Source organism: Anopheles funestus, chromosome 3RL (genome assembly GCF_943734845.2).
Source record: "Anopheles funestus chromosome 3RL, idAnoFuneDA-416_04, whole genome shotgun sequence".
Taxonomy (NCBI): domain Eukaryota; kingdom Metazoa; phylum Arthropoda; class Insecta; order Diptera; family Culicidae; genus Anopheles; species Anopheles funestus.
In genome coordinates this window covers 47,596,298-47,611,574 of record NC_064599.1, presented here as the reverse complement: position 1 = coordinate 47,611,574, position 15,277 = coordinate 47,596,298, and the positions used below count along the sequence as shown (strand labels likewise).

The following is a 15,277-nucleotide window of genomic DNA, read 5'->3' as shown; positions in this document are numbered from 1 at the left end:
TTGTACAATAGTTTTCATTTGGAGAATTATATTAACCAGTGGTCGTAAACATTGATCACGCGCAGATTGACATCAACAGAAAATAATTATTCATAAATGATGGCGTACACTAGCGTAGGTTCTCCGAAGTGTTCGCTCACTCATATAGCTAGCAACTGGTACACAACGCCAAGTTCCGTTACATTAATTAAAACCCAACAAATGATATTCGTTTCCCCCCTTAGCTGCCACTTCCTTTGAGCTCTTCATAATATGATGTTCTTTTCTAAGTAAAAAAGCTATTTATTATGATATAGGTAAAATTGTACGATCATGACAACGAACAAAAGCTAAACAAGGAAAACCCTTGTCTATTTGCCTATGATTGGTGTGCGCTTTACTGCTCTAACAACATGCAGCTCAAAGGTTTGAAAGCTGTAGTTGAGTTGAGGCTCGTAACTAGTTTTTTTCATAATTCCTTTCTCTGACTGAATCGTGGTTCGAAAACGCATCGACAAAAAAAACAGTACAGTACAAAGAGCAGTTAAATAAAATGAAGAAAAACATTCACGCAACATCAATATCCGCCTAATGACTTCCCAAGATCCAGTACACCACGACTTCGAGACACAGCGTGCCATCGATTGAAACGCGTCGAGATATGAACGTGATGAAAGACTTTAAACATTGAACTTAATCTCGCTCGGCCAAAGCGTAACTCATGACAAAACGGAAGCGTAGCTTCAAAACATAAGTTTCAAGGGAAAAGAGAAAACATTGGAGCTCACGTTATTATAGCGTAATGAAAATTTTGAAATAGCCAACATGTTAAGGCAGAATAGAGAAATCTTGGCTAACCCTAACGCTCGTTTAATTTTGTTCTATAAGATTCTAATTAAAAAAAATGTTACAAAACCAAATTTAAATAGCGAGAATCTTCAATATCCGTTTATGATGTAGCATATGAATTTACTTTTTCAAATTGCATACATCTGTATCATAACACTGCTGTAATATGACAAAATGCTTGAACAATTGAACAAGAGAAAAAACTTAAATCAATCTTTTGCACGAAACGACAATTGCTTGTTTTCCCAACAGATTCGAATGTAATTTCCTCTAAAGAATGATAATAACAAACAACATTGGAAAATTCACCTCTAACCATAGGTAAGCTTTCGTTTTAAGAAGGCGCCTAATGAACAGCGTATTAGCGAGCGACTTCCTGATGTGCTGAAGGAGTTAAATACACTCATTTGCGAAAACACCACTCAATTTTATGGCACTAGCACGCGATTTCCTCATTTGTCTTTCGCTATCCTAGCTAGCAGTTTAGACGTCGGCATATTGCAACGTTCAGACAGAAAACAATCCTATAAAAATTGACAGTAAATCGATTTGTGACAACAGTTGTCAGTGGCCAAGTGTCGTGCTAGCAAGCAGCAGTTTAAGTGAACAACTACCGGAAGGCGAGCAATGAAATCTATCGTTCTCCTTGCTGCAGTTTTGACAGTGTTGTCTGTGCAGGTAGTTGGCTTTAGGGAAGAATTTACAATTTGTGTATCGAGTATTGCGACAAATGGTTTAAAAAGTTGAATTCTAACTCTGATATTTAAATTCATTTATCGCGCCCACCAAATGGCATTGTTACAGCTTGTAAGAGCGACGGACGATATAGAGTCGCTGATTGATTCCTGCAGCAAGGTTGTGGAAGGAATGACGGAAGATTTGAAAGCTCGATACCGAGCGAACGCATTTCCGGACGATCCCGTAACGCATTGCTTCGTGAGATGTCTCGGACTCACGCTTAATCTTTACGACGATGAGGAAGGGGTCGATTTGCATGCGAACTGGGAATATCTGGGCAAAGTGGATGATGAGATCGAATTTATCGCCAAGCATCGCGACTGTCTGGATAATAGAAATTTAGCATTGATCGACAATCCGTGCGACCGTGCTTATAGTGCATTCCAGTGCTTGAAGGAAGAGTACGGAATGGATCAAAGCAGCAGCAACAGCACCAGCAGTACTTAGAGGCGTATGGTACTTGTGACAATAACACAATTTTTTTTCCTAGGGTATGCCGAATTCAACCTAGCCTCAGCAAGCAAAGAAGCTGGTTGTTGTGTTATAAAAACTAAATATTGATGTTTGGTGAATTGGTATGGAACATCTTTAACGGAACTGTAAAATGTATGAAGCTCAAAAATAAAATGCGATTAGAACGATATAGTTACCCAAACATTCATTAATAACGGTGAGCCGGTTGCTCTTCTGGAACCGACTATTTCTGAATATTAAGACTGACTGGTCGCAGAACACGCTGGTATGGAGAGCAACCAAAGATCGGCCTATCTTAAGAAGAGTGTTGTGATGGAACCGTTTCGTTTCTCCGTAGTCGGACGGTAATGTACCATATGCAGTGGAATACAGCAACCGATACAACCGATAGAGCTATTTTTTCTTCGATATTCACAACTGGGATGATGCGGTGAATTCGGATGATGATGGTGCTGCTGTTGGTACGGTTGCTGTCCGAGGTGTACGACCCAACCGTCTCAGCTCATGGCTTCGGTTCGTTCGAATTTTACCAAACGCAATCGCCCGGTCGATGGCGCACAGGGCACGCGGCGGCGACGACGCGATGGGTTTTGAAAAATGTCTACTGCGCCGCTTTCACCAGGCAAGTTTGAACAGTCTAGGATAGGGGGTTCTTTTCTTGACTTTGTTTACTATTGGCCGATGGCGTCAAGCGCACCATCGCATACCAGCACTAATACCGCCAATACTAGTACCGCACGCCCGGAACGAAGATTAGTATTTATAGAATAAAAATTGTAACAAATCAACATAATGATTTTTTTTTTGCTTCTAATTTAAACTGCGTAACTGGCAAACGTCTGCAGTGCTCCCGCTGCGCTGTTAGGCAAGTGTTACTTCAATGCTTCCCATTTGTTTCGCTCTTGTCGATCGAGATGGCTCGATGTTCTTTTACCTTTCTAGCAGTCATTAACCACGCAGGTTTCACTCTTGCGTTGGGGATACTGGATACGCTCGCATGGGGAAATGTATCCCAATCGCATGCAAGTGGAATAAAATGTTTCCAGCTGTACACTGTTTTTTCGCAAATAAATGCAATGCTACGTTTGCGCTATTGTTTCTGACTTTCTACATATTCCATCGTCGTTGGCGTATCACGGCAAGACACATACGAAGGTAAATTGTTTCCTTTTCTTACGGTACGTATAACTGTGTTTAAAGTTATCATTTACCGACTGTTTTAAACAAAACGTTTGAACGCATCAGGCACACTATGACGACACAAACACACTCTTAGGCATCATTATTGTGCGCAACATTGAAAAAAAAAGCTTCTTGTAAACGACGCGGCCAATAGGCACTTGGTATCTTCACTACGTTTATTACTACATACCCGTGATGCTCACACTTTCGCTTTCTTTTTCTTGCGATAGACTTTGGTGGTGCTTTTTTTTGGTAGTAGTCGCTTTTTACGTGCGTTTCAATGGACGTTTATACTAACACGTTTGCTAACGTTGCTTAGTATGTGGATCACGCTTAAGCGTTGCATTTATCCCATTTAAACCTCGTTTTTTCATTACTTTTGTTTCGCAACACTGAGTACAGATAAAGGAGCAATGTGCTAAAGTTTACTCCATGGATAGGACACGGTTATAAGTTGGTAAGTAGTGTGATAGTAGCTCGCGATATGCTACACGACTATTCGTAGACGTAGTGACACGCACCAGCACCAAAAAAAAAGGTAAACTTTTTATATGTCGGCAAGATATTATCGACACTATCGAGGCACTATTGATCAAAGTCGTCGAAATATTGCCCTTCTTGAAAATGAAACGACCGTTACAACGAATTCCTGAATCGTTTCATGGATATGTTTTTATGTTTGGAAATTAGTTTTGAGCCGATGATACATTTTTCCCTATCACATTTTATGCTCTATCTTTCTCTGTACATAACCATACTAGACATCCGAGCCATGAAATGATTTACAGAAAACATCATATTGATGCATTTAGCACATAATCGAGGTTTGAAATACAAACGTGCCCTATCGCATTAGTAACATTGCTTTGAGCTATACCAAGCTAACCGGGCTGTTGCTGGCAATCAAATCGGATTTACTGTAGCATTTTTAGGTGTGAAAAAGCCTGATAGTCTCATTGCATTGATACCGCACAAATGTGCCCAACTGTGAAACACAATCACAGTGCAAATATCAATTGCAACTGGTCTTACAGAACATAAAACAACCGTCAGCCGCATTATAGCCGCGTGAAGAAGGGAAAGAAGTTACTTTAAAGTTGAACACTATTAGTGAAGTGTTGTGACACATAAAATTAATTAACACATTTCTTATCGAACTAATCATTGTTCGTTGCACATCGTAAAAACATAATATTTTTCACAAGATAAGTATACAGCACACACGAAAACTTCATTTAATAGAGTTTTAATAGAGGTGAAAAACAACAAAAAAATAATTTAATGCACAAATCGTATCCAGAATGAGAACATTTTTTAAAGTAATGCCTGTGCAAACGTTGTTCGTTTCATATATCAATAAGGATCTGATCGTTATTATCACGCAATTTTTTGTACAACACTTATCGAACCGGCAAACAATGATTTTAACAGTAAGATACTGTAACACCCACATATGCACTGTTCATTCAGATCGTTCAGATCCATTGTTTTACAGTATCACCATTAAAAACGCAGATACAAAAAAAGGGTTCTGAAATTGCCAATATTTGTCGAGTATATTAGAATGCATGCCTTTCTAAACACGTTCAAATGCTCCATGAATATGTACGCGAGATTCGCACTACGGTCACACGCGCCTAAACTGTAAGTTCGTCCGTCACATCGCACGGCATAAGATGAACTGCGTGTGGCGTACTTGCCAGCTTCCGACGCTCCAAACAACAGTTAGCAGAGTATTTCCAGCGTGCTCATCATCAATTGACTGTTCACTTCGGGGTAGTAGCCGATTACCGCCGACCAGAAGCGAGCGGTGCCCGATCGCAATGCAAGCACAGATAAACTGAGCTGAGCCAGCGGTTCCACACGCGCGTGCCAGAGAGTCCTCCCAGCTATAACATTACATTCATACGGCCCCTGCACTCCAACACGGCCGCACCCCGCTACGGATCCCCATCGTTGTTATGATTCCTACAGTCCGGTAGATGCACCCACCCACAACGGTAGGAAGCGTCCTCCGTTAGGCCGGTTCAACGAAACAGTTCGTCTCTGTTCGTTGGTCGCAGATCTTCTGTCGCGGAACCAGGAAAGCGGATCTTTGGCCGTTCGGAAGTAGCATTCGTGGATGAGTGCCCGAGGTGAAGTGAGTGTATTGCATGGTAATCGGTTCGCGAGCACCAACAGTACCAGCCAGAGCATGGCCATGTAACAGTTACTGGTGTATGATTGCGCCAAACGTCACAAATGGGGGACAATTGCTTCAAACGCACGGGTGAGAGAATTTTGATAGTTCTTAAACAATGGAATATCGTTTAGCTCAAAAGTATGCAAATATCGGCTGGAGGGCTTTTATTGGTTTTCTTATTTTGTAATAATCGGTATCTTTATTCTTGGGGATTCATACAAAATTCGTAACATGTGATAAGATTTTTTTTAACAAAACAAAGGCTAAATTGTTTTGCTTACTAGTGTTCCTAATATATGCGCTTCGAACATTATTTCTCAAGTACCACTGTCGAGCGAATTAATGCATTTGTTGATACGCTTCTTACTAGAAGCAACAGACACTTACTCGTGCGGTTACTGCCTTTTTCATAGACAGTCTAGGGGATGTGAACTAGTAACATGCTGCCAGCTGTACACATCAAACGGCTTGGTGAGTTGCAGGACAGCTACTACTGAAGCACCAGTCTCTCCAACTCCACTCATACCTTAGTAAGCAATCTGTCATTTTCGTGTAAAGTTGGGTAGAAAAACAAAAACAGAGTCGCTCTAGTGAACGAACCCGCTTCAAGATAGGGTACGTATGAAACAGAAAAAAAGAACAAAATGCGTGAACCGTACCACCTCCTTTCTCGCTCATGCACACGTGGCGGTCCGTTTCCGGTCGATTCGAACCACCCCTGTGGGGGTACCAACCAACGTGTGCGAGTCGACACGGTTGTTCGCACGAACTCAGCGACACCCACGCGAAGGGAATTGCAGAACTCGCGAGAGTGTGTCATCACGCAAGCACATTTTCTCACATCGCTCCAACCAGCTATAAAACGTTTCCATCCAGATCAACCAGAGTGTGGATCTTCGTGGTATGGTACGCGTGAGATTTCTCCGGCATTGTTGCCATCAAACGATTCTGAATCGCTCCAAACGCGGGTCTTCGGATGGCCCCAATCGTTATCGAAACCTCTCTCGCTCTCTTTTGAAGCATGGCGCAACATTCGCCTCAACTGGAACCGATCAGGGCAAACTCACCCCCAAACCCAACCACTCCCTCTAACCACCCCACCATAATGTACCCCCGGCTCCGTTACGCGCGCATTCCAGAAAGGATTGTTTATGGCCTTTGCCTCGCTTCGCCGGTTGCGCGGCACACGGAGTCGTATAGCTTGAGTATACGAGAAACAAAGCAGAAGCAGATTGGGCACGAGAGGAAATCTGATCAGAATCATAATCACAGTTTGCTATTTGTGCTCCGCTCTTGTCGAGAAAAACCAGTATGTGTGTACAATCATTTATCACTGTCAATGTTGCTACTAATGTTGCCGAGCCCGTTTGGTGCTTCAAAAACTCAAATCATATAGTAATAGTATTTACTTAATACAAGAACATCTACTAAAATGTGTCGACTAGCGGACCTTTTTCTTTGAATTGAGAGTTGTAAGAAAATTTAATTTATAGTTTTTAAAAGTTACTACATGAACAGTATAATTACAAATATATGTGCAAGATTTGTACACTAGTGCAATAAAACTTATGTGCATTATAGCTCAACTGCAACCCTACATTAGCATACAATTACATAACTTATAACCAGGATATCGTTAAATAGTATCAGATTAAAATAATCTCTATTTTTTTCAAATCGTACATTCGTGTCCTTTGAATCGATTACGCTACCGTCTACTTGAGGCCAGCGCCGCCTATGTTCGTTATCGACGCTAACGCATCTCTTCGGACAGCGGTACCGTTTTGTCGCTTTCGTGGTGTTCCAGAAACAGACCATTATTTGCTGTTACGTGCCGCTCTACTATAAGTTTTGTTGTACTATCACGCAAAGGCTCCACACCACACCAAATCAGACTACTAAAAAAATGAGATTTTACACGCAGTGAGTAAGAATTCTCGATCTTTTTCAACTCGCAGCTCATTTCATGTTCTCCTGTATCTCTTTCCTTTTGCGTCATACGATTTTCTCCGAATGCTCGTCTTGTTCATCGCTGGCACTGTCATGCTACAAACTACGAGATCTCAGTACACTGGAGCAATATCACATGTTCAGACAGTCTACATAGCTGGTAACTACATTGAATTTTACACCTTGGCTCACGTTATGTTATGCTGTATCACTCTGACGCTTCAAAATGTAGTGTGTATTCAACATAATAGGCAACGAATAACTAAAAACTAGATTATTCATAGCTTTTAGTGTGAGAACATAAAGAACGTTCGCAATTAAAAATAGTCAAATGAAGGCAAATAAATAATTTAGAAGAATCTATTGCATAAATACAAAGGGATTCAAAAGATTTCATCTTTCAGTTTTTAATGCTTTCCTTTTTTAACAATTATACTAAATCTTTGTTTTATATTAAAGCACAAATCATACTTTTAATTGCTAAATTTACAGCTACATTGAATAAACAAAAATAAACGCTTTCCAAGTTAGCATGCTATTTATGATCCTGTTGTGCCGTCATTATATTCCTCACCGTATCGAAAATCCAAAGTGACACAAACCAATGTCTTGGAAATTGATGCAATGCACAACATAAAACAAAAAAAAACAACGAGTTCCTCAGGAACGGAACTCGGAGCTGATTGAATTCTAGTCCAAAGGCAGGGGTGACATCATTTTAATTTAATTAAACCTATAAACCCAGCACAAATAATACAGTTCATGGACATTGCTTTCAGTGAGTAACAACTGCATCAGTGTGAAGAAGTGTCTATATTGAAATCTTGTACCGCTATAGAGAGGACAACGAATCGGAAGCAAAAGGCGAATAATCATTACATTCGTACGTTTGCAGCAAAAGCCAAACATCACCATTGATCTCTATTGTTTGGGCAACTTTAGAATAAAATATCGGGTTTTTAAGATATGTTATTTCCTCTTCTCGCCCTATATCAATGTTACAGGAATCATGTTCGTCATCACTACAATCAATTCCTCACTTTGACACTGCATTGGCAAAACGATGATATTGATTGCAAGTTGCCAATTTGCAACAATGACGCTAACGCTTCTTTGAGAGACAATATAGGGCGAAAAACACTATAGTATTACACAATCAGTTAATTATTATGGTATAGTAACATTCAGTTTCAGTACAAAAAGATAAAATAACGGGTTTGATTAAATAAAGATTAAATAAAGGGTTTAACGTTGACCAGTATTACATTAACTCTTAAACTTTCTTTTTGAACTTAACCCTATTGTCAATGACCGCCTACCTGGGTAAGTTTTGCACTTTTATTTTTTAATATCTTTTGATAGGAAAGTCGTACAGACTTGAAATTTTTAAAATGCCTAGAAAAACATGTTTTTCTCCATTTCGTACAAAAAGAAAAATTTTAAAATTATTTTTACCATTTTTTAAATATTTTTTTCGATTGATACCCCTTATATCTACGACCGCCTACCCGGGTAGGCCATACGATTTATATGGGGTTTGCATTTTTTTCGAATTTTTAAAATTCTCAGCTAAATGATATTAGTTGGAAAACTAAAAAAACCCATCTTTCTTGAAAGTTTCATGCAAATACGACGAGCAGATCAAAAGATATACGCTTCAGAATTCGAAAAAACGAAAACTCCCATACAAATCGTATGGCCTACCCGGGTAGGCGGTCGTAGAACAACGTGTATTTTTTTGGTCGTAGACACTACGGTTAAACGTGTAAAGCGGTTTTTACTTTACAACCAAAATTCAAATAGTTGGGTGATGTATTAATGCTTTTTTACAGTTCATAATAAAGAATTGATTTGAAAACGTCGTGCGTGAACTAATCAGAAATTGTTTAACTTGACTTGCAATTATTGACGAGCGTGAGCAGGTCGGGTAGTTCTAGTGTTAAATACCGTGATACCCCGAGATACGAGTGCTCCGACATACGAGCCACCAACCGAGCAATATTTTATCCAAAAATACGAGTTATTATACACTTCATGTACACGAAGTACAGCATATAATATGCCAACTATTCAACCAAAAAAGTTGAACAAATTCGTCAATTATATTGCAGGCACATAACACAGGACTAATGATTTGACTTTTTATATACAATTTTGAATATCAAATTTGTATTTTTTGCTAATTTTTGGCATATATAAAATTAGTGTCCATGTAAAAGTGTTTTGAGAGTTGGAACGGATTAATGGCATTTCAATAAATTTTAATTGGAAAACTTGCTGTGAGATATGACCAATATTAGGGAACAAACTAAACCAGTATCTCGAGGTATAACTGTAACGAAATATTGTACGGTCCATGACATCCACACCAAGAGTTTATCGAATGTAAGAGAGAAAAATCCCGACACCTGACGAATAGCTCTACTACGATACCAACATTTTCACATTTCCACCCAAGCCAGCTGTTAAACGCACAATTTAATGAGGCTTCTATGCAATGCAACATGATCCAGCGCAGAGTATTAGCGAAGCGGTACGCCCAACAGTTACAGAATACCGTCAACTATTCCTTCTCCTCATCGGGCTGCTATTTTAACCCGTACCGCAGCTGTTTCCTTTGCGAAGGGTAAAGTGTCGTAATAAAAGTGTAACTCGCACCATTTGCCGCCTTCATAGACGTACTGCATAAAGGTTTCTTGGTGCTTGTCTATTGTTGTGACTGTGACGAAAGTGTTGCATCAGACGTCAGACCGACGGAAGGGATTGTTGTGTACAGAGTACTTCCGTTTTTTTTCTTCTGCCTTTATTCAACGTCTTGTCGAAGTATCGCCCAAAAAAGGCAAGCAGAAACGAATTTCAAACGATACAAATTTACCAACTTTGTTGTTGATCTATCATGTAAGTAATGCTAATAATCTAACGTTTCCGTACCTACTGTACTCTTAGTGGATCTATCATATATCCGCAGTTACGGTGTGAAAATAAATTTCATGTACAACTAGTTCCCGAGATACACGGTACCTTTTGTGTGCGGATTCGCACATCGGATTTTAAAATTTGACAGTTCACTAATTTTATAGCACAAAATTTAAGCAAATAAGTTAAAATTTGTTTGATAATGCCTTCTTCCGGTGCGTGCCCGGTCGTGTATGGTACAAACGACGTCGGTTCCACGAGGAAGGAACGGGTCTTAGAGAGGACAGTTACTAATGTCGTCAATAGTCTACTACATACGTATCCTTTCTTATGTTGACATCTACTAGGTGCATATCTTCTAGCATTCATCCTGACCGGAGTCTCACTTGCTCGAAGGTCAATCCTCTTCATCGCTCTGTCTTGTGTCAATCTAGATTCTGCGTTTCGAGACCGGAGGAAATTGTTCATTTACAAATCCAAAGCGCCTTTATTCGTTTTTTTTTCACACAAGCGTTCATCGTTTAGCATGCATCACATATTTATCTGCAAGCGTAAGTACGCTTTTGCAATCGGTTTACAACTCTCTCTCTCTCTCTCTTTCTCTCTCTCACACACACTCTTTCTTTTCTTTTGCTCTTCATGTCTCTCTTTCTCATTCTGTCTTTTTTTTTTCTTCGCTTTCCCTCTGTTTAACTCTTTTTCATTTTTTGCTTGTTATCCCTTTTCTTCCTTTATTCAAATGTACAATTTTTCACTTCGCAAATTCCGCGCTGTTTCGCTTCGTACACTTTGAATTTGCTGTCGTTTGCAATACGAATCGTGCAGGTGTGTATGCGAGTTCATACCCCTCGGACAGCAAAATTGCATGGTCATACAGCCAGATTCATTCCGTTGTTAATGAGCGCTGTGCTGTACATGTATGTATTGTTGTATGCGTTGAGACGTGCGTACGCTCGCATGAAAACCCTTACTAGCAGCCGATAGTTAGGCAAGATAATGGGGCAACCGATGGCGTTGAGCTTAGTGCGACAGTCGTCTAGATTATTATTAAATTGGTATTATCATTTGGTGTTACTTCCAACATTTGACAGTGCGATTTGGGCGCGTAACATTGGAAAATCCACTAAATTACCACTGATTTGTTCAAATAATGCTGGTTAAATTGGTAATTTACCAACAGTTCGATTTTAGTATGAGATGGTTTTTGGTATATTGCATAGCTTTAACAGCTCTTTATGAGAGGGTACCCATCTGAACAAGTTATAAAAGTGAATTATAAGGGCCCAGCCCTACAACAGGGAACAGAAAAAACTTCCGAAATTATGTAATGGATGTATAAAAAAGTAATTATGATTTGTTTCTTTAATGTAATTGTCTGAAAAATATTGATCTCTAAAAAAAATATGTTTATCCTGCAAGATATGCATATGTACGACGATGGGAAACTTATGTGAAAACTTAACTTAACACTTAACTAAAAATAGTTATAAATTGTCTAGATCAATTGAAACACAAAGCCCCTAATAATGCTAACACTAGAAGCACCACTATTTTGTGGTACACATTTTAAACACACGAGAAGGAGAAATCCAAAAAGAGAGCGTGTTAGGCAGACTAGGCGATGATGCACGGTACGCCATCGCTTCAGAGATCAACAACCTGTGAAATAACGTTGATGAAGTTCTTCAACGTCGATCGATGTTGCGCAAGCAACCTACCTACCGTCTACCTTGCAGAGTAGGCTCGCTCTGGGTCGAAGCTGCTCCAACTTCAACCAAGGCTACAACCATACAAATATCGTCAGCCAACTCCAACGCGAGTCCCGCGCGTTGAAATAAAAATGGAAAAATAGAAGAATTGGGACGTCGGCCTCAATGACGTATCCCGGCCCCTGTGCACTGCCAGAACAAGCTGAGAACAGGTTTTACTGAGCCGTATACAGCAGTGCGATGATGAGCTTCGGCCACAAGATGTACGTCAAATACACAAATCTTTTACTTCGGACATACGATGCCATAAACCAGCAAACCTGCTAAAGCCTCTTCCTGTATCAGTAAACTTCTGTAAAACCTATGTAAGGAAACGAGGGGCAGCACAGCAAGTACCACGGCATATCCGGTATATTTGGGTGTCTTCGGTTCTTCGGTGGTGTATACACCAATCACTAGCGATGTTGAATCATCAATAATGCCACCTAGGGTGGTAAAAAGGCAGCGAGAAAGGTTCAAAGCAAAAGTGTTGGCATTTCTTTTGAAGCATGACAAATAAACACAACCACAATGAACCGGGTAGAATCGTATTACTCCCATCATCGGTAAAATGAGGCTTTATGTATCTGCAGCTTGCAATTTTATAACACTACAATAGCGATTGTTAACTAAGTATTGACGTGTAAGTTATGAACATATCTTTAAAAAAATTGTAGTTAACAGAAAACGGTCAACAAAAGTAAAGTGTTTAATTAATAACAACTAAACAACAACACTTTTAAGGAAACAACAAAAACATCAAAACGAAAGAAACAGAAAAATGGAATATTTTATGTAGATAAAAAAAACTAACTGGCTGTGTAACACGCTAGTTGAGCCGTTATGGGATAATTTGAACATCGCCATCTTCTATTACGTGTATTAAATCAGGGTTGCATCGCTCGAAAAATGGTGCGAACTTCATTCGCCATCCTAACGACCCTTCTCTCCACTTGGAACGCGTTTAGTGAAATGGAGTGCGTAAAACAACTTACGGTCTTACTCGTACCCTCACCAAAAAAAATGAAACGATTCTGCCGAAGGAAGCAGTGGTACATTGTTGGTTCGAGCGATTGCCAAGCGACAAAATTCTCACCCCTCAGGAGGCAACAGGAGCCGAAAAATCACCAAACAACATGATAGCAGGTTACTGGTGGATGTTCCCTCATGGCCGTAGCCAAATACCGCCAATCTCACCAAGGAAAAACGGACACACAATCGTATGCTGGTGAGCTCGTGCAACAAACCTCACAATTCCTTTGATTACCGCTAAACAGCTTTGCCAATAAGCACTGTACTTCCGCAGGGACTGAGACCAATCGGTATTGTGGTGCATTATGCGCCGAATCTAACTTTGCGAAATTTCTCTATTTGCTAATTCTCTCATGTTTATCTCTTTTCGATGGAACAGTTCTTTGATCATGCTCTCGTTTTGCTACATATCAACTTTCTATCCCTATCCTTGTCTTTCGCACTCAAATGTTTTCATTTTATTTTAAAAGAGGTTTCAGTTGAAACGGCTTTTAAGTTCAGGTATAATACAGGATAGCAAATGAAAAATTCTCTTTAATTGAAAACTGAAACATTACAATTTAGTAAGTATACTGAACTAAAATCTCCCTTTCAAGCAACTAGCTTATTCCATGACGAAATTTAGATTACGAGTTACATCGATGGCATATCAAAATTAAATCACAAAAATCGTGAAATCCTCCGTATCTCAAATTTCCACAAATCTCCAGGTCGGTTGTAATATTGTTTATACTCAAAAGTTATAGAGGCCACTTCCTTATTTGCTCGTAGTTCAGCACTTCAGGTAACTTTTCAAAAGAACATCAACACAAATTAAAAAAAAAAAACAGTACATGACCTAACCACAACGAGCTACTGACCAATTAAGTTCTTATTTGTTACATTTTTTTGCTATAAAAAAAATCTTTCTATTGATTCGTTAAACTAAAAATCGTTCCTCTGTGATGGTTAAAAAAATCTCTATTTTGATCTACTTGCAAACATTGCAAATTCACTAACCAATACCCAAACTAAAACGCTTATACTACATTAGCTAACGATCGTATGTATCCATTCTGCACCGGACTAAAATACTTATGGAAAAAAGTAACACGTTCAAGTGCCACCGTGAAACCGTGTCGTGGGAACGCTTTCAAATACACATCTCTTGATCGCGTTGCTGGTGGAACCCCTCCAGCTAGGCACCACGAGCTATAAGGCCTGCCATGAAGCATAGATGATAGGTTACTGCAAGCCGTTACAACTACTCCGACCACGTATCGTGTAATCACTTCCGATAAGCCCTCTCAAACCAAGCATGACTCTGTGAGGCGGCGTTTATTTCTCTGCTATGGAGATATTGACATTGAAACTAGCAATAGTAACTGCTTGGAAGTAAGTGAGTAAAGCTAAAATTAATCCTTTTTTTATTCATGTAGAACGGCCTGGTCGTATAGCTAAATTCATCGATTTGAATCAAGCAAAACAAATATTTCATTACAAATATGTTTTTAAATGTACAAACAATTGTTAACTCACTACTATCACATACTTGGGTACTCCTCACTGGTTTACTCACTAAAGTTCTTAAGGTGAATATAGTTTAATTACAAATACTCTTTAAAGCCCATTACAATTCGATTTGAAAAACATGTTTTTGTTGCATTTTAACCGTGATCATTTGTTAGTTGGCACAAAGTTTGTTGTAATTTAAAATAATTGACGCAATAGTGTATAATTCGAAATTGAGAAAAATTTAGGCAAAGCAGAAAATTTTCCTCATACAGAGCATTGCTACAACTCTCCTCCTGTTTAACAGCCACAGAAAACGCGACTTGTAAAAAACGAAGCTTTGGCAGAGCGAGACATAATACCGACACACACAAAAATAAAAACCACGCACACGGTCGACCAACAGAAAGAGACGTATACTGACAATGCGAATGCACGAAGCTTGCGTAAAGCTGAGCCGATGTGTGGACGAAACTCATGGACGATTGGAAAGGAAAGAAAGGAATTCCTCGCCGTAGTTTGCCTCTTGCTTACGCCAATCTATGTGCTAAATGGAGCGAAATCAGCGGTTGAGTGGCGGCACTGAGACCGTTCAAAAGACAGCTTTCCACAATGCTATCCATGCGGACGCGATGCCGCTGTCGTATCAACGACCTCAATATACATCAAACAGAAAAGCAACGACGGCATCAAGGTATCGCTTAATCGGAGAATATGTGCAACGAAAACACAAATA

General features: G+C 39.5%; 2 protein-coding genes across 7 annotated transcripts in view; one reads left to right on the top strand and one right to left on the bottom strand.

Moving 5' to 3' along the window:
- Positions 1-15,277, bottom strand: part of LOC125767749 (neurogenic protein mastermind) — a 68,944-nt gene that overhangs the window by 23,071 nt on the left and 30,596 nt on the right. The window contains exon 1 of one of the 6 annotated variants that reach the window (XM_049434607.1): positions 4,795-8,356. The exons of 4 other annotated variants lie outside the window; for them this stretch is intronic. In XM_049434607.1, coding sequence (XP_049290564.1) covers positions 4,795-4,821 — 27 coding nt within the window. In that variant the 5' untranslated portion in view covers positions 4,822-8,356. Of the gene's footprint in view, positions 1-2,216; positions 4,540-4,794; positions 8,357-15,277 lie in introns of those variants that run through there. One more of the 6 variants, XM_049434608.1, reaches the window with a different exon arrangement.
- Positions 10-2,207, top strand: LOC125767786 (general odorant-binding protein 99b-like). The gene is made up of 2 exons (XM_049434685.1): positions 10-1,506; positions 1,633-2,207. Exons 1-2 carry the CDS (start codon positions 1,456-1,458, stop codon positions 2,011-2,013), a joined length of 432 nt encoding a protein of 143 aa, XP_049290642.1. The 5' UTR covers positions 10-1,455; the 3' UTR covers positions 2,014-2,207.

Bases quoted from the DNA above. Each gene is read 5' to 3' on its own strand.
- LOC125767786 (XM_049434685.1), top strand. From the start codon at position 1,456: ATGAAATCTATCGTTCTCCTTGCTGCAGTTTTGACAGTGTTGTCTGTG. The intron at 1,507-1,632 runs GTAGTTGGCTTT...GCATTGTTACAG, and splicing joins TGACAGTGTTGTCTGTGCAG to CTTGTAAGAGCGACGGACGA.